This window comes from Pristiophorus japonicus, chromosome 6 (genome assembly GCF_044704955.1).
Source record: "Pristiophorus japonicus isolate sPriJap1 chromosome 6, sPriJap1.hap1, whole genome shotgun sequence".
Classification (NCBI taxonomy): Eukaryota; Metazoa; Chordata; class Chondrichthyes; family Pristiophoridae; genus Pristiophorus; species Pristiophorus japonicus.
Window position 1 is genome coordinate 16,905,788 of NC_091982.1, and position 25,152 is coordinate 16,930,939.

At 43.1% G+C, this 25,152-nt stretch overlaps 1 protein-coding gene across 1 annotated transcript in view; it reads left to right on the top strand.

Annotated features, from left to right (window-relative positions):
• Window positions 1–208: 208 nt before the first annotated feature.
• Window positions 209–25,152, top strand: part of LOC139265562 (ubiquitin-like protein 3) — a 39,539-nt gene continuing 14,595 nt past the window's right edge. The window contains exon 1 of the mRNA XM_070882637.1: window positions 209–903. Within this exon, the coding sequence (XP_070738738.1) occupies window positions 880–903 (24 nt within the window). The 5' untranslated portion in view covers window positions 209–879. The remainder of the gene's footprint in view (window positions 904–25,152) is intronic.

Genomic DNA, 25,152 nt, shown 5'->3' on the forward strand with positions numbered 1-25,152 from the left:
TCAAATTTTTAAAATCTCATAAATACTCCCGTTGAGTGCCTTGGGACGTTTCAGAACGTTAAAGGCGCGATATAAATACAAGTTGCTGGGTTGTTGTCGACTGCCGTTCAGGAGCGGCGATGCAAAGACTACAGTTCCCAGAATGCGCACGGGTATGACCGGAAATGGCGTTGCGGTTTCCGGGGCCGACGGCCGCCATGTTGCTGGGTGCCCGGCCCCGGCTATCAACAGACCCGCGAAAGGTGCTGTGTGTGAGGCAATGGGGGAGTGTTAATACTTAGCTCGCTGTGTTTTGGATTGAAAAATATTTCAACTTGACTTCAGCGGTGGGGGGGCGGGGGGGAAAGCTGTCAGCTGCTGGCAGGGTGTGGTGTCAGGATGATCGGGGCCTGGTGAGAGGGGCTCACCCGGACAGGACAGGACAGGACAGGACAAGGGAAAGGGGGCTTCTCCCGGGCCGGCGCACCGAGGGCAAGCGGTGCAGCACAGCCCCGGCCGGCACTTGATTCATATTTGCATTTTAAGGTATATTCCCTAATCGTTCACAAAGCGGCCTGCTGTAAAACAAAAAAAAAAGAAGACACCCCGAGAGGTATTTTCGGAGGCGGCAGGCAGACAGGGGGCTCGGTTGTTTCCGATGTCAATGCACAACACTTGCCCACAAACCCGCCTTTCAGTGTGAGGCACTGCGGCCAGCGGCTTGCAGACTGGTCTGATCGGGGCTGCATTAGTTTAAATCCCGGGGGCCCCTCGCCGGTTGGATTAAGGGCACAGGCTTGTCCCAACCCTCCTCTGTTCTGTATCGCAGTCAGAACCGCTTGTCTTCTCCTCCAGCCTATACCGGGTGCTACATTTAGTTTGTCAACGTCTCCGACAAAGATGTCTTCTGCATCTATTGATAAGGTAGGTTTCTGTTTGTAATTTTATTTTAACCAGGTGGCCCAATTGTGGCAGTTTTCTCTTGGCAGATTTAATAACCCCCCCCCCCCCCAAACTTTTTGTTGTTGTGGTTTGAAGGAGCTGATGCTACTTTTGGAATTGTTCAACAGCTGTTGATGAGAAAATAGTCTGCATGTTTGAGGTTGTGAACACTGGTTTAGCCTGAGACACTGGCTGGAGAGGAGGATGGATTCAGTAACAAGGATGTGATGTTTGTGGCAGGAGCTGACAATAATAGTATTTGGACATCCTAATGTTTAGCCATGAAATTTAGAACGTGCCCTGCTTTTTTGAGATTGCATTTTGAACAAGCAATCTTAACAGCACAGAGGCAACGGAGGTTTAAAAGAGATGGTGGAGATGTAGAACTGGATGATGGTATGAATGTGGGAGTTTGTAGATGGACTGAAAGGAGAGTAGAAGTTGTTTTTCCCCCTCAAAGCGGAGGGTTGTAATGGTAGGTTTGAAAGGGAGTTGGAAATTGCCTGAGCAGAGTGAACCATTTACAGCATGAACCAGCTGTAAGTGGTTTAGTGGGGAACAAGAGTCAAAGGAGCAAGAGATGGGTCACATGGAAAAGAAGAGCTCAAAGAGGGCATGGGGGAGATGGGAGAGAACGTGAGCAGTGTGAGGTAGCAACTAGAGAAGATTTGACTTTTGGAGGGAAGCAGCCGATGCTTCTGATCGAATGGTCTCTCGGTGTCAAAGCATCCACTTGTTAGAGGGGAGACTGGAGGAAAACGTCTAAATTCGAGCCAGGCCTTTCAGGAGTGAAGTTAGGAAACACTTCTACATGCAAAGGGTAGTAGAAGTTTGGAACTCTCTTCTGCTAAGTCTGGTCCAGCCAGATCTAGTGACTGATAACGAAACCGGTTGTGCACCAAATGCATTCCAGTCTTCATTCCTTGAATTCGAGGAGCGTAGATTGGGATAGAACCACGAGGTACAACCTGGGAGACGGTAAAGGTTTCCTTCCAGTTGAATCAAATTTCAGTCAAAGCCAGGATGCCAATACAATTATCTGAATGGCAAGGGTCATCATGAACAAACATTCTGAAGGAAAATACAAGGGGCAGAGATTTTTATCTGGTGGAGTCCAAGGGAGCAGTAGCAGTGGTGGCTTGAGTGAGTTGGATGGGTAGCAATTTGATGAGGTTATTCCCCAGTGAGTATGTATGGTAGGAAGGTTGGCAAGAAAGGAAAATGTTTGTTTGTGTTACTTGGAAGGGGGTGTCTTGATGGACCCTTTGGAGAATGCCCAAAGCTGCACAAAAGGTAACCATGGATTTATTCAAGGAGGACTCGAGCCTGCAAAGGCAGAGGAGTAATAATGGGTTGGGGGAGGAAAGCTAAGTGTGAAAGGAGAGAAATGAAAGGTGGATGACCGGAAGGGCGGAGCAAAACACCCGAGGGGTGGGGTGGAAGGAATATAGCAATAATGGGTTCAGGTCTGGACTGTCGGGTATTCTGTGAATGGACATACAGGGTATTTATGGGCATGGCAAGAGATTAGGCACAACATGTTGCATTTGTAATCAGAAGGCAGGAAGGTGGTGATATGGAATGGTCCAAAATTAAAGTTGATCTGACAGCTTGGAATGTCCACAACCAAAGTTCGGAGTCCGTTGTGGATCAGGAGTGGATCCAGGAGTCATTTGGGGTTCAAGATGGTAGCTGAGTTACAAGTTGAGGTTGTCCAGTGGAATGAAAGGGCCAAGGGGCTGCAGAGAGCTGACCGTGAGCCAGTAGAGGTTGAACTTCGGGTTTGATATAGGTATGTAAAGGGTGTATCCACCGACTCCCTCTAAGCAATATCACTCGGCGAATAGTCAAAAAAAAACTGAAACTGACCAGGAGTTCGGTTACCAATGCAGAGTGATTGGATCAAGGTTCAGTCTCTCACTCGGCAAAGTTCCTGATCTGTATAGAGTAGTCGGTGCTCTGCTTCCATTGTATATGAAGTATCCTGAGCACCCTTGGTTGGATTACTGCACCTAATACTCCTCCAGTTCTCCAGTGTTTTCAGCCAAAGTTGCTTTCCTGCTGGCTTTGCGTGCCAATCGGTAAGATCTTTTTGGATTGTGAATTACAAAAGTATTCACTGTCTGCATATAATCTATAATCTGGTGAGACTTTGGAATCCATAAAGGATTGGGGGATTTATATTTTAATCTCTAACACTCATATTTAAAATTATCGGTCTCCCTGTAGCTGGATTTGGCCATGGACCAGGAATTTATTTGTGTAACTTGAACAGATCAGCCAGATCATTCAGAATTGATTCTTTTGAAGACTTGTGCATTAGCTACGGTGCATACATTGTGCTGGTCCCCTAACCAGATGTGGGTGGGGAAGTGAGATTGAAAAGGACTGTCGTTGTGATGTGATGTTGGCTACCTCAAGCAGTGGGTACCCATGCAGCGTGGGGAGTCTTCAGATCATTGAGTTTAATACTTGTATTATTCAGTTTTCTAAACATTACTCCCCTGAAGTGTTCATTACTGGGCACTAAATGTTTACTACTGCATTGATTACCTACTCTATCTCCGAGAATTACGTATGCCACATAATGTCCTGAATGCCAGTTGTTTGTATTTGACATACTCTAGGGAAATGATTTGAAGTGGAAAAGCTACCCCAGTTGCACATTATTAAGGATCTAAGTAGCTGTCACGCCTCCCCAAATCTGCCTTTTTAAAATGGTCCTTGGGTGATGTATGCATGTTTTCTATGGTAGGTTTCATGCAGCACTAATTTAAAATGATTCCTCTCCAATTTTCGCATTTCTCCTGAGGGCACTAACCTATGCTGGATTGCAATTCCACATCACCCAGATTTAAGAATCTGGACTATAAATGTTGGCAAGCTACCTGACTCTGGAGATATCACCGCTGAGCCCGAACTTGTCATCATCTGATCTCCATGCCTGAATGTTTTCTAGCAGTAGTCAGTGACTAGTGGTCAGGGGTGAGAAACATGACTCTTTGTTAGTTCCCCTTCCCTAGCTTTGGTACCGGGCAATTGTAGAGGCTCGTCTGCTATCTCACTAACTTGGCGCAGATTGAGATTGAGCATATGATCTTCCTGGTTGGGAGGGCACAATGGGGTAGTGAATTACCAACTGAACCATTAGGGTAACAGCCTTAGGATCCTTTGCATTTTATGCATCATGGCACGATAAATGGAGCGGCTGAGGTACTATTGTGTGCAATCTGGATACCTGCAGCAAAAAACATTCTCCAGAGTTGCTGATTCCACTTGATCTGTTGGCATGGATTTATTTACTGGCTGCGGATGAAAGTATGGGACTTGTATGAATAAGGCATTCAGTTTCTGAAAAGATTAAGAAAAACCCCAATGGCACTACCATGGCAACAGTGAGATCAAGCATTAGTGTTGCATAAGCAAAGGGGAAAAACAATTTATGGCCTACGGCTTTGAATACAACCCCCTGCAGGGAGCAAAAACAAAGAATCTTTACAGCAAAAGATTTTCCGTTTGCTTAACTTTGACTTCAAGAGCTAGCCAGCATAAATCTCGCAGAGTTTTAAAATAAAAAACCTTTCTAGAATTTTGGTTTCTGCTTAATTAAACGCTAGCAGTTTTGTGTTTTAAAATGCTTCTTAGAAATGCACTAGCATTGGGTGAGTAAAAAGAGAGCTGGAGTCCCATGTGTTCTGTACTCATTGTACTTCGAAGCACGGCTGTGTGTGGAACATTTGAAAAGGGAATTTGATGTAGCTGTAAGTGCTTGAATAATTTATTGTACATTGCTTACAAATATTTCACAGGAGAAATAATCAGCAGGAAAGAGTTGTTGAGCCATAGGTTAAAATTAACAGGTGCCCATCTGAAATGGTAAGATTTCTGTTTTAATATATCTACTGATGGTGTCTGCTCTTGTACTTTGCCTGGAACAATAACTTCTCACAGCCAGTTCGCCTCTTTGTATTTCAGAAAGTATTTGGGGGGGTGGAAACGAGAAATAAAAGATCAAATAGCCCATTAAGCTTGTTTGTCCCAACAATTTGCACTGTCCTTAACTGTTCTACACTGAAGAAGGCAAAACATTGAAGATCAATCTCTGAAGTGTCTCAATCTTACAGGAGCTGATGAGACTACTCAAACTTTATTATTCTAGAATTGCACCCAGCTCAATATTGTAACTGGGCAAGAAGTTCAAAGAACTGTTACTGCAGTCTGAAATTGAATTGATATCGTGGAGTGCGTGGGTGTGTAAGTAGGTTTGATAAGTAAATGTACAAATAAGTGTTACTGACACTCGAAAGTATTGATGAGACCACAGTACAATGCCTGGTTCTGGTCACTGTACTTAGAAATACAACAGCACCAATAATGGGTTCAAAGGAGGGCATAAAATATGCTAATTGTCTTGTGGCTTAATGAATTGTGAAGAGCAGCAAGGTGAGCTAAATCTTGTCTGAATGGGGGTGAAGAAACCAGTAAAGTATGATCCAAGCTTGTAAATTATGAAGCTTGTGAAGGTGTTTGCTTTAAGCCAGCAGGTCATGAGCTAAAGAACCTTTAATGTAAATGTATCTGAAGCATGCAGCAGTTGCTCCTTGGAAATGGTTTTTCTAACAGTAGACTAGTGTAATGAATGTAGACCCAGCTGACCAGTCTAAAAAGGAAATGAACAGATTCCTTGTTTATTCACCGCTGAACTATGTGGATTGATAGCCAGGCAGGAGGAACAGGAAATTATGAGTGGTTCACATAGTGAAGCAGATGTGACTAAATTATCTTTCTGTCTCTCCTTTTTTGTTTTGAGTGTCAGCTGTGGTTCAGTGGGTAGCACTCTCGCCTCTGAGTCAGAAAATTGTGGGCTCAAGTCCCACTCCAGGGAAAATAAATCTAGGCTGACACTTCAATGCAGTGCTGAGGGAGTGCTGCACTGTCTGAGGTGCCATCTTTCGGATGAGACGTTAAACTGAGTCTCTCAAGTGGACGTAAAAGATCCCATGGCACTATTTCGAAGAGCAGGGGAGTTATCCCTGGTATCCTGGCCAATATTTATCCCTCCATCAACATAACAAAAAAAACAGACGATATGGTCATTATCACATTGCTGTGTGTGGGAGCTTGTTTGCGTGCAAATTGGCTGCCGCTTTTCCCATATTACAACATTGACTAGACTCCAAAAGTACTTCATTGGCTGTAAAGCACTTTGAGACATCCATTGGTCATGAAAGACGCTATATAAATCCAAGCCTTTCTTTTCTAAACCAATAGCTCTGACTCACTATTACTGAACATGATCACATGTAATTCTTTTCCACTGCATTCGATGATGCAGCAGTTAGAATTGTTTTTGCTATTAAACACCATCTTACAGCAGTGCTAGGATTAATCTTGTGCCTATTAATTAATTCCCATGGGGTTAATTAAAGTTGCACCTGTTCATTTGGGGTCTCCTATCAACCATAAAGTCAATAAAATGAAACTTCCTGACTGTCTTTATAAAAACAAAGCGTTCAGAGCAGTTGTGGCTTGATTAAATCCATTGCTAGATTGGTAGCAAGTGTTTTTCTGCCTAGTCAGCATTTCCATGAGCAGCAGTTACAAATATTAAACTGATTTAATGCAGACTAATGTAAAGTGCTACATATAAGGAAAGAAAAACAGACGGCACATATACTCCAGACTAGTGTTGAAATTGCTAAGGATGATGCTGAAAGAGACCGAGGCGTCTTCGTACGTTCATTTGCTAAACATGTCCAACCAATACAGAACCACAATCAATAGAGCAGATAAGATGTTTAACTTCCATCAGAGGAGGAAGTGATAAAACTTCATAATGCTATGGTCAGACCACATTTTGAATGGAGTCCAGGTCAGGTTGTTGAGAAACACGAGATGTGATGTTCGTGTTTGGAGGCAGTGCAAAGAAGAGCCATAGTATCAGAAGCCTGAGTTATGAGGAGAAACCTGGGCATTTCAGCTTAGGAAGGAGGCGTCTGAAAGGTGACCTTATGGAGGTATACAAGATTGTTCAGGGTATAGGAAAAGTTAACATGGGATGCTAATTTAAACAGAGTAGAAGGAGGAGGCACAGATTCCAACTAGTAAAAATTCATTTTAGGATTTATAACAGGAATGTTTTCTTTGCACAAAGTACTAATTGTGTGGAATAGACTAATAGATGGAGTTGTTGTGGGGAAAACGTTGGAACTATAAGAAAGAATTAAATGTTACAATGCAGGAATCTTGGGATCTCTGGGTGGAAGAGTTATGATGGGTCAAATGGCCTTTCTGATCTGTAATTAATCTTGTGGTCCAGTGTCATGGTGTGCCATTATGGTGTATCGCTGCAGTGGTTACAGTAGATAGAATTGCTGCTGTAGGGCTGCGCACTGCCTCTGTTTCCACTGACTTAATGTTTTTCAGCCCCTATTGGTAGCAGTCTGATTGTGAACTTGAATTACTTTGGATGGTACACCATTTTTAATGAAATGGGTGGTTTTGTTAAAAATTTTGTTTTTCTGCCTTGATCAGGAATGTTGTGCAGTGCAAGTCAGTCAGTCATTCATCCATTCATAGGCAGTCCCTCAAAATAAAGGAAAACTTGCTTCCACTCAAAGTGAGTTCTCGGGTGACTGTACAGTCCAATTCGGGAATTACAGTCTCTGTCACAGGTGGGACAGACAGTGGTTGAAGGAAAGGGTGGGTGACCAGCCTGGTTTGCCGCACACTCCTTCTGCTGTCTGCGCTTGATTTCTGCATACTCTCGGCGATGAGACTCAAATAAATGGGGCAGTATTTGGTCTCTCTTTTTGTATAATACGAAGACATCACACTGGGTTTCTCTATAATGGCAGTGAGTATGGGCTTTGGTCACTAGGGTTCTATTGTTCCTGTAAAGACTTGTATTACTTGATTCTAATTGTGATCTCACTACTGGCTGAAATCTTCTCTAGGTAATGAGCTAGAAAAGTAGATTTCTTTCTGATTGTTGAAATATCAGAAAGTTGGGTGGGGGTGGGCGGAGGAGGAGGCAAAAGCAATGTGATTCTCTGTTTAGAGGTGGCCTTTGTCACTTCCTGTTGAGTAGTCTTTGACTTGGCTGACATTGTGAACTTGCCACATGTTTTCTGCCAGCATTCTCGAGCTGCTGATCAGGTAAGATCTTTGGGACATTAGTACACACCATTTTGAGGCTCCCTGATGGCTCAGCAAGGTTATCCACCAAGAAGCTGAGCCATATTAACCAGCAGATTCCTGGTCTGTGCTGAGTTTGCTGTACCCAGCTGTTAGAGTTTGTCTCACTCCCCTGGATTAGGGAGGAGAAAACCATGCAGGGCTCCTACTCCTGATGGTTCCCTCAACCCCTGCTGGAAGTGCAAATGTATGGATGGCTGTGAGGATACAACTGAACTTGGCTGTGATTCTCCTGCCATTCCATGTGTGTGCCAGTGAACATTCTTCTCGTGTCCAGACCGTGCACATCAAAGGCAGTTTAACTGCGCGGGCATAACTGCTGAGTGCAATCCTTTATTCACCTGATAGCCACTGTGACCTTGGTGTATTATCCCTCATTGATCTCTCTGCTCCTTTTGACACTTTTGACCACACCATGCTCAATAGTTCCACTCTTGCCTATCTGATTGTAGCTGGAGCATCTCTACCAATGGCTTGTTTTCCTACCTCTGCCACCGCCTTGGGAGTTCCCTTAAGGTTCCATCCTTGGCCCCCTTCGCTTCCTCCACTTGTATGCTATTCTCTGTAACATCAGCTCCCTAACCCAGATCATCTGCTGCTGAAACCCTCGTCCAAGCCTTCAGACTCAATGCATTGTTGGCTGGCCTCCCATCCTTCACTTTCCAAAATCTTCAGTTCATCCTAAACTATTCCGCCTCTAAATTATCCCACAACAACTTCTGCTCACCCATTGTCCCTGTTTTCCCTGACCTACATTTCCTCCTGTTACCCCAACGTTTCAAACTTAAAATTCTCATCATTGTCTTGAAACTCACCCCTCCCCATCTCTGTAACCCCCTCCTGCCCTAAATCAGTACACCTCCCTGAACTCTTCATTCCTCTGGCCTTTTATGGATACCCCCCCACCCCTTTCATCTCACCACTGGTGGCTGTGCTATCAGCCATCAGGCCCCATACTCTGCAATTCCCTGCCTTGAGCTATATGCCTAGGATCATTGGGAGTTTATTTCTCTCAAGATATCTCTCCCTGTATTTCTTTATATTCCCATTTACAAGTAGGTCTTGCGAATATGATTTGTATTTTGGACGTATTGAGTTGAGCTCTGAATATGTGCTGACAGCTCGTGTTGATTTTAAATACGGGGTATTCCTCTGGCATCTTTTTCATCTTCTCCTCCATTTCACTATTTGTTATGCTCAATAATGAGTTGGGCTTGGCATAGGCGACAAAACCAACAGCTGACGACTCACTTTGCATCTTGTGGAAAAACACTTGGCTGCCAATGTAAGGGAAGTTTAGAAAATGTCCTGATCTCTTACAGTGTGTACATGGTTGTATATTGTAGATTTTCCAAAGTCCATCCAAGAAGATTTCTGCATAGAGCTGTGGTGAGTACATAATACATTGCTGTTGGGCCCCCTTTGTCTGGTTAATTCTGTTGCAAAGGTTGTCTTCTATCTGTTTTGATAGGGTGGGTTTTTCAAAGCTCTGTTTGAAACTGGACACAGGAATAGTAAAACTGCTTGATCCCTATACCTCTAGTACCTCTTCATTTTGACTTTCTGTAACTTTGAGGCAAGTCTAATACTGTATAAAGCAGCAATATAAGAAATGCACTTCGCTTTTATTGAATCACTACCACTGCATTTCATCTTGAAAGTACAGTAAATATTTAAAGATGACTTCACTGTTATTGAAGGCATCAAAATCTTCATGACCTGGGAGACCAATGATAAAATAGCCCCAAAAGATGGGTGAGAGTTTCTTGTTTGGCTGCAGTCCCGATTATAAAGCTCCATGATTCGTCTTGTTCACATTTGCCTGTTCTGAAAGATCTGATGACAAATGTGGAAGTATTCTGTAAGAAAGATATTGGATCCTTTCCTTCAATCTCCTTTGCTTCACCAAACAGCCACAAATCAATCCCATTAGTTGTCTAGTTTGCTGTCAGCTGCCATTGACCTTGGCTAAAATGCTGAAATATTTTAAAACTGTCTTCAAGCTTTCCTGTGTGTTTGATAGCGATCTTTGTGATGATTTTGTCCCTGCTCTCAGCTTTTCCCTAATGGTTATATCCAGCTTTGTCTTAAATACTCTCCTATTTATACAGATCTTTACACTGTAGCCAGATCATAAGTGTTTGAATTTAGATGGCATGGGAGCAACAGTTATCTATTGTTGTTTCTTGTGCAAAAATATAATGGTAATGCTCCATTCATCATTCTATTACTTTATCTGTTGGTTCTGCTTCAGATGGGTAACGATTTGGTATAAACATTGTCCAAATTGGTATCTGATAACATCCAGTCTTTTTGTATGATTGTCCCAAACCCAGCTTGAATGAGCAGTGCTTTTGATGCAGTCCACTGGCCCCAAGTTTCCCCAACCCAATTTTCCAGCACACTTACCCATGGTGCGCCGATTTTCTACTCTTAAAAACGGCACCGAAAATGTAGCTCCCTATTCTCCCCGCTCGGTGGACTGTCCTAAGGCTTGTCATGGCGTGGCAAAAGCAGTGGGGGGTGGAGCTACAGCCCTGCGCCGAAAACAGTGCCGGCAGCTGTCCGCATGCACAGTGGAGTCTGCGCGCATGTACAGTAGCTGCTCGCCCTCCCAGCACGTCCTGCCTGCTCGCCGCAACTAGCCCTGGCCGAAGGGCTTGCCGGTGCGTTCTCCTGCCTGCTGCGTTCTCTCTCCTGCCTGCCGCGTTCTGTGAGTTCTCCCGGCCCGCTGACTTCCCAGCCCAGTAGGAAGGTAGGACTTAAGTTTTATTTTTTATTTATTTACTTTTTAATTATTATTGATTTTTATGCTTCATTAATGCTGTTGAGGTGTTTAGTGCTTTGCAAGGTCCTCTGTGCTTCCCTTTCCTCCCTCTTCCTCCCCCATCTCTGTCTACCTGCGCTGATTTCTTAACTCTCCATAAAATTTTTCTGTGCGGACACAAGTGGCCACATACGCTGGCCTAAGTTAGTTTGGAGCAACTATTAGCTGGCCAAACTGGCTTAAATGGCCAAAACAGGCATAGGTGGCTGGTAATGCCCCCATTTCAACAAAACAAAACTAAACTCAAAAAATCCAACTAACTCACTTACACTGGGGCCAATTAAATGTGCAGAATTGCGACTTTTTTAAGATACTCCAGAAAAATCAAGTTGCTCCAAAAAAAACGGAGCAACTCCTGGGGAAATTTGGGCCCATTGTTTCTATGGCTCAATATCAGACTGCTAGCCACCAAGACCATATGGAGCTTGTGTTTGATCAGACAATTACTGATCTCACAAACAAAATTCCATTCATGCAATTCTCTTTTAGCTGATTTTCTCTCTCACTGAATCTTTATCTGATATGGTTGCTAGAAACCCTGCAACGCCTTGTCTAAATAACAGTTCAACAGTAAGAAAAGCTTGCACTTAATAGTGTTTTTAACAATGAAATGTCCCAAAAGATTTCACAAAAAAGAGGTGGGATCAGATGCCAAGTAGGAATTGGGAGAACAGCTAAGGAAGGTGTTGTATATGAATAAAGAGTCTGACTGGATAATGTGAACTCAAAGTAAAGTGCAACCGTAGTCTTTTAGTGCAGATCTCCAGCGTGCCTCTCCAGCCTGCGAGGCCTCCTTAAGTACCTGTGCTCCCAAGGGATTGTGGGATCCCTTGGGACTCCAGGGGATGAGCCCTCTGGTGGCTGTACAAGGCATATACAAGTTTACATACATAACAGAAGGTTAGAGGTAGATTGCGAAAGGACTTTTGCAGCTGGGAAGAGATGTAACAAGGTGGAGCATTTAGAAAGAATTTCAGGGCGTACAGAGCATCACGGCCAATCTGAGCATATGTGCACCTCCAGCAGGAATAACTGAGCTGTTTAGGTGCAGGGGTGCTTGCAATTTTAATATCACAAGTAAATTCCCAATGGATTTATGGATCTAATTCTGATCAGATAGGCTTCTCTTTAGTGTCCTCACTCTCTTTCCAAAATTGACAGTACAACATTTGCCTTTTTATTATTCATTTGCAGGATGAGTCACTTCTCTGCCTGTAGCGACATACCCTACTTAGAGTGCTTAGATGCAGCACAAAGCACCGGTAAGCTTCCTGCTGGTATCGCCTTACCAACAGGGCATTGGCTTTCAGGACTATTTGGAAAGGAATGGGAAAAATCCAAGCCTCCATTTCATTCCTTCAGGTCCCAGTGATCTAGTGTATTGCGGATCTGCCTGGTTCAGATATTAGATTACTGAGCCTGCAATAGAGGGTTCTATCAGTTCTGGTCTTCCTTGCCAAATGTATCATCTTGGAGCCAACTCGACCCTAAAGAGGCCTTGCTACAGTCCCCGCCCCCCCCCCCCTCCCTCTTTCCTGCCTCCCCATCCAGGAAGATCGTCCATTGGTCAGACAACTGACTAGTGTGGGTGTCAGTCCTTGCTAGTTGAACAGCACATAACATGAACTCTTCAATACAGTATGGTGCGCAGCTCAACTTATTGTAAAATATATGAATTGCCAACATCCTCCTAACAGCATGGACAAACTCCATGTTCCACCAGGTGCAGAGCATCTGTTGGCTGTTTCGTTGCAACTCAATTGTAGCTATCAATTGGACATGACATTTTCCAGTAACTCAAAAGCAAAATACTGCGGATGCTGGAAATCTGAAATAAAAACAGAAAATGCTGGAAATACTCAGCAGGCAGCATCTGTGGAGAGAGAAACAGTTAACATTTCAAGTCGACGACCCTTTGTCAGAACTGGAAAAAGTTAGAAATGTAACAGGTTTTTAAGCAAGTGTAGGGGCAGGGAAAGGGAGGGGGAGGGGAGGAAAGAACAAAAGGGAAGGTCTGTGATGGGGTGGAGGACAGGAGATTACAAGACGAAAGGAATGATGGTGCAAGGCAAAAGGAGATGGTAATGGGTCATTTGAACTGTCATTTGAAATGTGAAATCTGTATCAACTTGAGCATGGTGGAAGGAATACTGAGGTAGCTTCTGACATGTCAGCCACCTTGATGTTCCAACAAAGTTGCTTACTAGGCTTACTTCTTGCCACTTGATTACTCCCGAGTCCCCATGTGTGAGGCTTCAGCAAAGAGACCATCACTGAGACGGGCTTCCCCCAGTATCCTTTCCAGTGATTGATGGGTATAAATTGAAACCTTTCTTCTGTGTATCCATTTCTCCTTTTTGCCACGTCCTTTAGTTCTCACATGGTCAAAGAAGCCTAAGAAGCAGGAGTAGGCCATACGGCCCATCGAGCCTGCTCCGCCATTCAATAAGATCACGGTTGATCTTCAACCTCAACTCCACTTTCCCGCCTGATCCTTAATTCCCAGAGTTCAAAAACCTATTGATCGCCACCTTTGAACATACTCGACGACTGAGCATCCAGTTTTTCCATTGCATGCTGAGGAGTTGTGAACCACGAAGGCAAACTATTTGGACGTAACTTGAATGCCTCAAGCTTGATCTGCATTGCAACATTCCTGTCATTTGAAGAAAGATCAAAGTATCTTTTGACACTTTTCAGTGAGGTCCTGCAGTATTGTGTCCACACTGAAGTTGATTCCTTCCTGGTGGATGCCTGCAATTGAGACCAACACACTTTGTATCTTAAAATCAAAGCTTATAAGGGAATCTGAAAGCCATACTACTTCCCTTATAACACACACTCTAATATCCTGTTGTTTAAGATGGTGAGCAGCGTACAATAGATCCCCAGGTGAGTTCATGAAACTTATGTGCTGTAATTCATTTAAAAATGCCCAGAACACATTCTTGAAACATACCTTGCAATGTTGTCATCATGTTATTGACGAAGACACCAAGATGGTAGATTATGGTGGATCCCCTGTCCTCAATCTCTTTGGACAAATTAGGACAATTAGTCTTCCATCTGTCCTTGCACATCCAGGAAGAAAATCCCAAGAATCAGCTACATACTCCTATAGCTTTTGTCGTCATTTTTTAAATTTTGGAAGCAGATTCAATATCTTTCAATGGAACATAATAACTTTAATAATAACTTTTATTTATACAATGCCTTTTTAACATAGTAAAATGTCCCAAGGCGCTTCAACAGCAGTGTTACAAAACAAAACAGATAGATTTGACACCGAGCCACAAAAGAAGGCAGATGACCAAAAACTTGGTTAAAGAGGTAGGTTTTAAGAAGCGCCTTAAAGGAGGCAAGAGAAGTAGAGAGACTGATGGGTTTAGGGGAGCGAGTTCCAGAGCTTGGGGCCCAAACAGCTGAAGGCACGGCCACCGATGGTTGAGCAGTTATAATGAGGGATGTTCAAGAGGGCAGAATTTAAGGAGTGCAGACATTTGTGGAGTTGTGAGGCTGAAAAAGATTAGAGATGGGAAGGGACAAGGCCATGGAGTGATTTGTAAACAAGGATGAGCATTTTAAAATCAAGGCATTGTTTTACCAGGAGCCAATGTAAGTGAGAAAGCACAGGGATGATGGGTGATTGTGACTTAGTGCGAGTTAGGACACGGGCTGCTGAGTTTTGGATGACCTCAAGTTTACATAGTGTAGAATGTGGGAGGCCAGCCAGGAGTGTGTTGGAGTAGTCAAGTCTAGAGGTAACAAAGGCATGGATGAGGGTTTCAGCAGTAGAAGAGCTGAGGCAGGGGCAGAAGCGGGCAGTGTTACGGAGGTGGAAAAAGGCGGTTTTAGTTATGCTGCGGATATGTGGCTGTAAACTCATTTCAGTGTCAAATATGACGCCTAGGTTGCGAACAGTCTTGTTCACCCTCGGGTTGATGCTAGGGAGAGAGATGGAGTCAGTGGTTAGGGAACGCAGTTTGTAGTGGAGACCAAAGATAATGGCTTCGGTCTTCCCAATATTTAATTGGGCAAAATTTCTGCTCATCCAGTACTGAATGTAGGACAAGCAGTCTAACAATTTAGAGACCAAGCAGGGGTCAAGAGAAGTGGTGGAGAGGTAAAGCGGGTGTCGTCAGCGTACATGTGGAAACTGACTCGGTGTTTTCGGATGATATCGCCAAGGAGCAGCATATAGATGAGGAATAAGAGGAGGCCGAGGACAGATCCTTGGGGGACACCAGAGGTAACGATGCGGGAGTGGGAAGAGAAGCCATTGCAGGAGATTCTCTGGCCACGATTAGATAGGTAAGAATGGAACCAAGTGAGTGCATTCCCACTTAGCAGGACGATGGTTGAGAGGCGTTGGAGGAGGATGGAGTGGTCAACAAAGGCTGCAGACAGGTCCAGAAGGATGAGTAGGGATAGTTTACCTTTGTCACGCATTCAAAGAATGCCATTTGTGACTTTGCCATTTTGGTACTGTGGCAGGGGCAAAAACCAGATTGAAGGGATTCAAACGTTGAATACATGGAAAGAGGGTCACGGATTTGGGAGGCAACAACATGTTCAAGTACTTTGGACAGGAAAGGGAGATTGGAGAAAGGGTGATAGCTCGCAGCAAAGTGGGGTCAAGGGTTTTTTTTTTTGAGGGGTGATGACAGCCGATTTGAAGGAGAGGGGAACAGTAGGAACAGGAGTAGGCCATTCAGCCCCTCGAGCCTGTTCTGCCATTCAGTGAGATCATGGCTGATCTGCAACCTAACTCCATGTACCCTGCCTTTGGCCCATATCTCTTAATACCTTTAGTTAACAGAAAGCTATCAATCTCAGCTTTTAAAATTAGCAATTGATCTAGCATCAATTGCTGTTTGTGGAAGAGAGTTCCAAACTTCTATCACCCTTTGTGTGTAGCAGTATTTCCTGATTTCACTCCTGAGAGGTCTGGCTCTAAGTTTTAGACTGTGTCCCCTAGTTCCAGACTCCCCAACCGCGGAAATAGTTTCTCTCTCTATCTACCCTATCTGTTCCCCTTAATATCTTGAAAACTTTGATTGGATCACCCCTTAACCCTATTTTGTGTAATCTCTCCTCGTAACTTAACCCTTGAAGTCCGTGTATCATTCTGGTAAACCTACGCTACACTCCCTCCAAGGCCAATATATCCTTCCTAAGGTATGGCGCGCAGAACTGCTCTCAGTACTCCAGGTGTGGTCTAACCAGGGTTTTGTATAGCTGCAGAGACCCCCTTGTATTCTAGTCCTCCAGATATAAAGGCTAGTATTCCATTAGTCTTTTTGATTATTTTCTGTACCAACGGGGATTTAATACATATTTGAAAGGCTATGGGGAACGAGCAGGTCAGTGGGACTAATTGGATAGCTCTTTCAAAGAGCCGGCACAGACATGATTGTCCAAATGGCCTCCTGCGCTATATGATTCTATGATGGCTACATGAGATACTAAATTGAAAGTGTTGCATATGTGAAAGCAATGGGATATTGCAGATGCCCATGTCTTCATCTGGCATCCACACACCCACCAATGCCTAGGTTTGTGGGATAGCAATTAGGAGTGGAAACACCAACCGATTTTCCATTCTCTAACCCAGGGGCTTTGAGGGCAATTGTATCACTCCCCTGCTGCCGCTAATACAACAGATATTAGCTGAAGTGGTGCAGAGCAGGATTGAACATGTAAAAGTTCATTTTCATTGTTAAACCATCACTCCTTTTTGAACCGCCCAAAATACACTGAGATAGCATGCTGGAGAGTGAGCAATGGTACTTTTTTTTTTAAAGCATTCAGGTATGCACTGGAAATGGTACGAGATTTCTATTTCTAATCTCTTAATTGCCTGATGGCTAACATTCTGACTGGCTGAGAAAACAGCTACAAATCATCTTGCGAAGTAAAATTTACAGAAGCAAGAGGGAAGAAGTAGTGGATTGGCTAATTTACAATACTACACTTCAACTTAGTGTGTGCCTCAAAATAAAAGTGGCTTAGCTCGAAACTCGATAATTATGCTTTTGGCTGAGACCAGGGTTCCTGGAGAGGTTTGAGACTGTGCTCCCACACAGTCCTTCTGCAAACGACAATTGGTGCTAGATCAATTGCTCATATAGTATAATGAGAAATATAGGGTGACTTGGATAGGTTAGGTGAGTGGGCAAATGCATAGCAGATGCAGTATAATGTGAATAAATGTGAGGTTATCCATTTTGGGGGCAAAAACACAAAGGCAGAATATTATCTGAATGGCAGCAGATTAAGAAAAGGGGAGGTGCAACGAGACCTGGGTGTCATGGTTCATCAGTCATTGAAAGTTGGCATGCAGGTACAACAGGCGGTGAAGAAGGCAAATGGTATGTTGGCCTTCATAGCTAGGGGATTTGAGTATAGAAGCAGGGAGGTCTTACTGCAGTTGTACAGGGCCTTTGTGAGGCCTCACCTGGAACATTGTGTTCAGTTTTGGTCTCCTAATCTGAGGAAGGACGTTCTTGCTATTGAGGGAATGTAGCGAAGGTTCACCAGACTGATTCCAGGGATGGCTGAACTGTCATATGAGGAGAGACTGGATCAACTGGGCCTTTATTCACTGGAGTTTAGAAAGATGAGAGGGGATCTCACAGAAACGTATAAGATTCTGACGGGACTGGACAGGTTAGATGCGGGAAGAATGTTCCCGATGTTTGGCAAGTCCAGAACCAGGGGACATAGTCTTAGGTTAAGGGGTAGGCCATTTAGGACTGAGATGAGGAGAAACTTCTTCACTCAGAGTTGTTAACCTGTGGAATTCCCTGCTGCAGAGAGTTGTTATGCCAGTTCATTGGATAAATTTTAAGAGGGAGTTAGATATGGCCCTTACGGCTAAGGGGATCAAGGGGTATGGAGAGAAAGCAGGAAAGGGGTGCTGAGGGAATGATCAGCCATGATCTTATTGAATGGTGGTGCAGGCTCGAAGGGCCGAATGGCCTACTCCTGCACCTATTTTCTATGTTTCTATGAATTAACAAAAGTATGCCATACTTGTACTCGGTGTCCAGCAGCTTCTGATTACAGAATTAACCAACTGAATAGACTTCAAGGGTAACTGAGAAGGGGAAAAGCATGGTTTCAATGCTGCAAAAGTGAGATCTTCTGTCCCTGTCGTGGCCAGTAGATTTTGTGTAGCTCTGATCTTTAGCTTTGGATCAGATTACAAGGAGAATTCAGGGCTTCATGAGCAGCTCTTTTTCTACAAAAAGAAAGAGGACATATAAACTAAATGATACAATCCTAAAGAGGTTGCAGGAGCAGAGACCTGGGGGTATGTGTGCACAAATCGTTGAAGGTGGCAGTGCAGGTTGAGAAAGCAGTTAAAAAGGCTTATGGGATTCTGGGCTTCATGAATAGAGGTATAGAGTACAAAATCATGATGAATCTGTATAAAACACTAGTTCGGCCCCAACTGAAGTACTGTGCCCAATTCTGGGCACCACACTTTGGGAGGATGTGAATGCCTTGGAACGGGTGCAGAAAAGATTTACGAGAATAATACCAGGAAAGAGGAACTTCAGTTGCGTTGATTGAGAGGAGATTTACTAGAGGTGCTCAAAATCATGAGGGGTCTGGACAGAGTAGATAGAAAGAAACTGTTCCCATTGGCAGAAGGGTCGAGAACAAGAGGACACAGATTTAAGGTGATTGGCAAAAGAACCAAAGGCGATGTAAGAGAAACCTTTTTATGCAGGGAGCGGTTGGGATCTGGAATACACTGAATGGGTGGTAGAGGCAGACTCCATCTTGTCTTTTAAAAGGGAGTTGGATAAATATCTGAAGGAATAAAATTTGCTTTGCTATGGGGAAAGGGCAGGGGAGTTGGACTGGCTGAGAGTTGGCACATGCTCGATGGGTCAAATAGTTGCATTCTGTGCTGTAGTCATTCTATGATTCCATGAAATATCTAATTTTTAAAATTGTGACAAGTCTTATTTGTACACTGGGGATTTTGTTGTGTAATCCAAATATGCCAGTCAGAAGTTAGTCTCACTATCACCATTTCTGGTGTATTCCAATTTTAATACACTTGCCTTTTTTTCCCATAATTTTTCTATTGTAGCTGCAACAGAGATTCTACACTATATTAAAATTGTTAAGATGTAAATAAAGATGTCTTCTATGATCGGGAGATGAGTTCACCCATCATTTTCTCTCAAAGTGTTGCCATGGTGATGTAAGGGAGACTTTCATCTTGCTTCATGAGCAGAGCCACTGTTTTACGGTTCCTGCAAAAGACTGAACTTGACTTAACGTGGGATATTTACTGTTCTGGGGATTAATTCCGGAATTCAGTCAATTTATAAATGAGCTCATTAGTTTATGGGTGACTAAATTTATTTTGCAATTTCAGGGTTTCATGCATTTTATTGATGCTTTAGGAAATGTAATCTGTTTTTTGGTCCAATTTTCTAATGAAGAATGCAAATCAGTCCTGTTCATGAGCATGTCTGGTTAATTAATGTGTTTAGCCTTTGTAGTGCCCATATAGGTGGCCAAAATAGGATTGGGGGACTAACTATTTTTCTCTCCCTTTCCTTTTTTTCTTTCTTGCTCTTGCTCTCTTGTACACTTTCACTTCTCTGATTCTTGGTAGTGTACAGTTCCACTGGTGCTCACTGTTATTTGCCATTTTTTACAGATGGAACATTATTCAAATGAAGTAGTTAACCATGTATCGTGTAAACCAAGTCCTGCTAGGATGCATATGGACTGTTCGTACAAACTACATAATCTGAGTCAGCCACCAGTGGGTCCAAGTAGATCATCTGAATAGGAGAAAATTAAAATGTCAGCTTCCGGGTGGAAGAGATGCTGTTCATTTATTAAATTTTAAAGGGGGGGGGAGGAGGTATGGAGGAGACATTGAAAGTGCTAGGCTTCCCATCGAGATGAGCTAGAATTACCCTGATTCAACAAGTGGTAATGTTGTCCCTTGTATCCAGAACTTCTACTAGTCTTTCAATTATTCTCTTTTGCTCCCCAAAGTATAACTGACCCTCCTCTATCCCCTCCATTAAAACACCAATATTCGCCCTTGCTGGACCAGAATGATTTATAAAACAATAAAAAATGAACATCAACTCCCTTTTATGGGTTCTAAGTGAGAGTGCCAAATTGAAGGGAGTGTTGTGCCTTGGACTCGTGCCCATCAGTAATTAGATTGAGAATGTCCAAGCTATCTTCAGTTGGGACATTGCAGCCAGCGTAGAAGGAGCATGCAATGAGACTTTCATACCATCAGCCAAAGCTGGATTTAGACCAGGGCATGAGCTGAAAAAGACCATATTCTAATACATTGCAGCTTTAAGTCTTAGTTTGTCATGTGCTAGGTGTGTGTGTGTGTGAAAGGGAGAGATGGAAGGAGGGGGTTGACATTGTCCCTAATTAAAATGCTAGCTGTGTTTCTCCATTTACTGGTGCTGAAATTTGTCACTAATAATATGTAATTGTGTTCCAGTCTGAGAGTGTCCCTTGTCTGGCTGTAACAGATGGTACTGCAAGGGCCAGTGAAATAGGCTCTGACTTTGCTTGAACCTATTGTTCCAGCTATTTTGCTTTTGTGGCTGTCTGTAGTCAGTGGCACCAGTCAGTTGCTTGGCTCTGTAGCTTTTTAATTTTTTTCATTTTCCTTCCTCTGGTTCCCCATCCTCCCCCTTAATACTTTTTTATTTTTATCTCAAACACTAATAAATCAAGGAACTGCATAACACTGTCTTTACAATTTGAGCGGTGCTGATGGTGAAATTTGTAGATTCTATTTTAATCTAATGGCATCCAAATCCTCATTGTGTATAGTGTGCAGTTTTTGGTTACCCTACGTAGAAAGAAGGACTTGCATTTATATAGTGCCTTATCTGAAGATGTCCCACAGCACATCATAGCCAATTAGTTACTTTTGAAGTGTTGTGACTGCTACATTGATTCATTAGGAAGGGTTCAGTGAAGAGTGAGTGCGACGATTCCAGATCTTGGGGAACTAAGTTGGGAAGAAAATCTCAAGCAACTAAACTTGCTTTCACTGGAGAAAGTAAAACTGAAAACTTAATATTGGTCTTTTAAAAAAATAATGAAATAATAATTGAAGCAAGCAAGCTATTTAACCTGGAATAATGAATGCAGGACTAACGGACTCTCTCTCTTGGTGTTCGGCATCTCTGACAAATCCCATAGTTGAACCCTCGTGCTTCACGTCCCAGGAAGTACTTTCACTTTTCTGGATATATTTTAGGTAAATTTGTGGTGTCGAGGGATTGAATGGAGAACCCCCTTTGCTTTATTTCAGCTCACTGGTTTATTACATCTAGTTTATTATATCTAGGAGTCCATTCCAAGTGTTAACCACTCTGAAGAACTTCCCGCTGATGGTCGTAAGTTTGCATTTTTTAAATTTAAACTTGTGTCCTCTTGCAATTTAATTTAAAGTAATGTTCTGAATTTCCATATTCAACTACTTTGTATATCTGTATGGTCACCTCTTGGGTGCCACCTTAGCTGGCTGAAAAGCTCCCACTTCTGTGGTCTTCTCTAGTGTAAAAAGTCTACATTACAAAAGATCAACCATGTGGCTCTTCTCCACACTGCCTCTGGGACTTGAACGTCTCCCTCGCTTCTCAATGACTGAAACTGGGTACGGTACTCAAGGTGCAGTATAATAGCTGTCTCCTCTGACTTGTATTCCACTGTTTAGCAATTTAATTCAATATTCTGCTTGACATGGCTGGAAGCATTGAATCTCAAGTCGTAGGTCTCCCTCAACTTTTTCTGTGGCTGTTTCAACACCAGTCATGGATTATATGTTGCACATTTTTTTTTGCCCTCCAATGTAATGCTCATCGGCATTCAATTTCATCTGCCGTTTTTCTGTCCAGATACATATTTTGTTCAACAGCATCTCTTGTCTGCTGTGATGTCCTTAATTGGGGAATAGCTCACAAGTACTCATTGACTAGGTTCATATATGAAGAATAACCATTTCAGCAAAGTACTGGAGTACTGCCGCCCTACCCGGCATTCGGCGCGGTGGCCCCGACCTGCAAGGACCATCAGCAGGTCGGGGCCTTCTAAGGAGCGCATGCTGGAGAGCGCCGGCTGTGAAGAGGACAACTGGATTGGACATCACCAAGGTCCAGGTCGCTGATTGGAGCGGCGAGAGATTGCAGAGTGACGTGATCAGGGCCCAGGAGAGGCGCGAGTTCGGGGCCCAGAAGAGGCGAGGGCCCTAGGACAGCACTAGGTCCATGCAGCAGAGCTGGTCTCCTGTCGCCTTGGTTAATCTTTGCCACTGAACCAAGACCTAGCTCTGTCAAGCCCATGTGGTGGCTGGTGTGCAACGGCCACCACGATTTTTTTTAAAAATCCACGCACCGGCATCTTCCATCCTTCAACATGTAGTTCGGGACCTGGAATATTAGGTCCTTCATTGAAATGAGGGACTGCCTATGATGATGAGGCTGCTGGCACCCAGAACATACCACAGCAATAGTTGTACCTTCAGGAGAGGAGGAGAACAATTAGAACGCAGAGGCCAATTATATATAGAGAAATATGTGAGTTAGGGTTTTAGTATTGTGGTTCAAAATGCCTGCATGGAGTTCAATAGAATTTTCAATCACTTTGTATAGGAATTGTACGATGATTGGAGTTGAAAATGCAGTTTAATATTTTCATCTTGCTGTGCTCTGGAGCGCAGGGGTCCCTTTTTTATGTTGTGGAATTGGATTTTTTTTAAACTGGGGATTACATTTTAAACACAGTTCACTCCCATTTTTATGTGGCATTTGTATTAACCAAGATTAATATCAGTGATGCAGTCACCTATAACTCAAAGCTTAGAGTGACTACACTTCAAAAAGTACTTAATTGACTGTAAAGCACTTTGGGACATCTGGTGACTATGAAAGGTGCCATATAAATGCAACTGTTTCTTTTATCTCCTAGATCATTACAGGGGTACATCAAAAATGACGTGCTATTTGCTGGTAAATTGCCAGCCTGAGTGTCTTAGAAATTTGAGGCCTATTATCTTGTATAGGTATCTGTTAAGAGTTGCTTTACAGTCCAGTGGTTGGGGCCATAATTTTATAAATAACTTCTAACCCTCTCCTAGAGCACAGGACCATGTGAAGTAATCAGAGTGTTAAATTGAGCTAATGAAATCATTGTATTTGACCTTTTTGGAGATTTGAAAGGAGAAAAGGGTCTATTTGTACCAGTCTCCAACATACAGTACCCTGGTACAAAGCCTTGTGGTAGACCATACTATTTGTTTCCCCTCTCAAAGGTGCTGCCTATTGCATGAATGTCAGCAACCCTCTTAATACCTTGGCCAAGTAACCATTCTGGTTTTTGCTTGGGTAATGGTTTTTGCTTGGGTAATGGTATTCACGTGTAGGCAGCATTATAGCTGAGCCAGGTATCACTGAATATTGATGAGAAACAGGAGCCCTGTTTTTGATTAGTCTTACTGGAGGGGTGTGTGTGTGTGTGTGTGTGTGTGTGTGTGTCCGTCCACCTGCCCCCCCCCCGGGCTGAAATCACTAGTTTGGTGTAAATGAGGGATTGTACCTGGGACTTCGGGCTATGTGCCACACTGGATGCTGGTGCACTTGCTGATTGAGCCATTCCTTAAAAAAGAACATGCTTCCCTTTTGTATATTCTCACTTCACCTCCCTCTCTCCTTTCTTTGATTCTATGGAGCGATCCGGGCTGTGGAATCGGCTGTGAATTGAAGAGCCAACACAGACATGATGGGCCTAATGGTCTCCTACGTGTACGGTTCTTCGTATTATTTGTTCATGCGAGCAACCTGATTTCAGTTCATGTTAATCTGAAACTGGTTTCCAGATAAAGGTATGAGGCTGCTTCCAATTGTATTTCCATTTGTTCCCTTTTGTGGAGAAGTTCTGGCCTCTTGACCTCTCCATGATGATCTTGGAATCATACAGCACAAAAGGAGGCCATTCGGCCCATCTATGCTGACTCTTTGAAAAAGATATCCAATTAGTCCCACTCCCCTGCTCTTCCCCATAGCCCTGCAAATGTTTCCTTTTTCAAGTATTTATCAATTCTCTTTTGAGAGTTACTATTGAATCTGCTTCCACCACCCTTTCAGCATTCCAGATCTTCATAACTCACTGTGTTTTTATTTTTCTTAGTTTCCTCCTCTTGCCACCTGCCACTTTTGCCAATTATCTTAAATCTGTGTCCTCTAGTTACCGATCCTTCTCTCAGTAGAAATGGTTTCTCGTTACTTACTCTTATCAAAACCATGATTTTGAATGCCCCTATTAAATCTTCCTTTAACCATCTCTGCTCTAAGGAGAACAATCCCAGCTTCTCCAGCCTCCCCACATAACTGAAGTCCCTCATCCCTGATACCATTCTGGTAAATCTCTGCACCCCCTCCAAGGTCTTGATATGTGGCTGAGGTTAGAAGTGCAGCAGTGGTGTTCATGACTCCTTTTTAATTTAACAATGTTGGAATCTGATTTCTGACTGCCTTGATGAGGCTTGAAAGAAAAATGTTAGAAATATAATTTCAGAAAACCATATTTTGATAAATTAATCTGCAGTACGTTTGAGAAATATGTTTTAAATCACTGTAAATTGATATAAGTATTCAAGAAAAAGTCAAGTTCTTGATGTGACTTTGAAATTCTTGTGCTGCATGAAGAAAATATTCCTATATTTTTTGGAGACTCCAGCATAGAAAAGAAAATAAGGAAAGGATTCTGTACAGTTGGACCATGTTGTGCTGTAAAACTAACTAGGGGAAGGGAATGCAAAAGACATCTCTCAAAACGTTGAAAACCAATTGGCTTGAAGTACAGAGATCAGTGAGTGTATAATGTCCAGTTGCTGTGCATTGCTTACTTCCTCTCCTTGTGTCTCTGGTCCTAAGTAAGATCCTTGGTGTGTACTGAGTTGCCTTATCTTAGCAAATGCAGAAATTGAGACACGGTGACCCTTGGTGAGTGAGGGAAAATTGAGCCTGGGTTCCTTCTTCTGGTTGTATTTTAGTGATCCTTGTTAGAAAGGGCTCAGCTGTGACAATGTTATAGTCAGAATAGCCTGACATCATTGTTGATGCCTACACTTGGCTGAAGTACTAATGGAACCATATCCCAGATTGACTATCTTCAGGAAAGATGAGTAGAAA